Source organism: Abrus precatorius, unplaced genomic scaffold (assembly GCF_003935025.1).
Source record: "Abrus precatorius isolate BTA unplaced genomic scaffold, Abrus_2018 Scaffold3, whole genome shotgun sequence".
Taxonomy (NCBI): domain Eukaryota; kingdom Viridiplantae; phylum Streptophyta; class Magnoliopsida; order Fabales; family Fabaceae; genus Abrus; species Abrus precatorius.
The window spans coordinates 4358588-4359891 of record NW_020874373.1 but is presented as its reverse complement, the minus strand read 5'-3'; the positions used below and the strand labels follow the sequence as shown (position 1 = coordinate 4359891).

The window sequence follows — 1304 nt, the reverse complement described above, 5'->3', positions numbered from 1 at the left end:
ACGGGATGGTTTGGTCATTAAATTTGTCAAATAATGCGTGGCATGCAAACCCATGATAGACAACCCAAAAAATCTCTAAATAAAGATTGAACAACTCGAGACCTAAACCATGCACCAATGAACTGCTGAGAGGCACCCTCTCTCTCCCCATTTATATAAAATGGCAATAGTGATTGCAGCTTATTTCTGCTATATAAACTTGTTTGTGACCTATTATTTCCTTCAATAATTTCAACTGGTTAACCTCCCCTGCTTGTTGCAGGGGGTGAGAATATCACCTTAAATTCATCCTCTCCTCTCCTCGCTTTCATCATTCTCTTCACACTTCATTAATTTATGGAACAAACCCTTGAAAGCACTATCATTATCAATAACAATATTCCAAGCAATACCAACGCTCTTCATGATGATGGCCAACACAAACATGAAACCCGAAAGAGAAAGAAGGGTGCCATGCATGTTCTTAGGGTCGCACTCTTCATATTGAGAGGACGTTCCCGAAAATCAAAAGTGCTTCAAGTAAATGATGAGTCCAAAAGCATTTGGAAGAAACTTGTTGGATCCATGAGACCCTTGCACCTTCAAAGCGACCAATCCTCGAGCTCGTTTTCTCAACCTACTATCACCCTGCCGTCAACGGGCTCCGACGGCTATGTTTCCGATATTCCGGCGTCTGAGGAGGAGCCTTATTCACCTTCTCCGACTAGCAGTCGTTACGCTTCAGCGGTAGGTTTGAACGAACTGGTGCAGGGTGATGAGGAGAATGAAAAGAAAGAGGTGATTGTGGAGGAATGTGAAGAACATGATGACGGGGATGAGATGATTGATGCCAAGGCTGAGGAGTTCATTACACATTTCTATGAACAAATTAGGTTGCAGCGTTTGGAGTCCCTGGATCGTCGCTACATAGAGTGGAATCAGAGGTCATTAGGCTGATGATCGTTGTCGCCCAAAATTTCTGCATGCATGTGTACATGGATATCCAAGATTGAAATCACTTTTCGGCGTTTGGTGCCTTTGTCTCTGTTCCGTAATTAAAAAATAACACGAGGTTAAAAAAGATATTTTCTCACCTAAAGTTTGGGTTTTTTGCTGAAATGTCAGTTTTTAATTAAGGAACAAGGAAGGAGACACCAAACGAGAATAGGTAATTTGGTTTGGGATATTCATGTCCTCTCTTAATTTAGAGTACTATACTCTTTCCGTTAATTACACCCTTGTATACGTATTATTTTTTTCTTTCTTTCTTTCAATTTGTTATTGTTGATAGAGGAAATTTGAAGGCAAAAGAGATTGTGTTTGTG

General features: G+C 40.6%; 1 protein-coding gene across 1 annotated transcript; it reads left to right on the top strand.

The window, feature by feature from the left end:
- Positions 1 to 336: 336 nt before the first annotated feature.
- Positions 337 to 936, top strand: LOC113861017. Its single transcript, XM_027493608.1, has one exon. The coding sequence runs from the start codon at positions 337 to 339 to the stop codon at positions 934 to 936; it is 600 nt and encodes a 199-aa protein (XP_027349409.1).
- The last annotated feature ends 368 nt before the right edge of the window (positions 937 to 1304 follow it).

Coding starts and splice junctions, on each gene's coding strand:
- LOC113861017 (XM_027493608.1), top strand. CDS start 337: ATGGAACAAACCCTTGAAAGCACTATCATTATCAATAACAATATTCCA.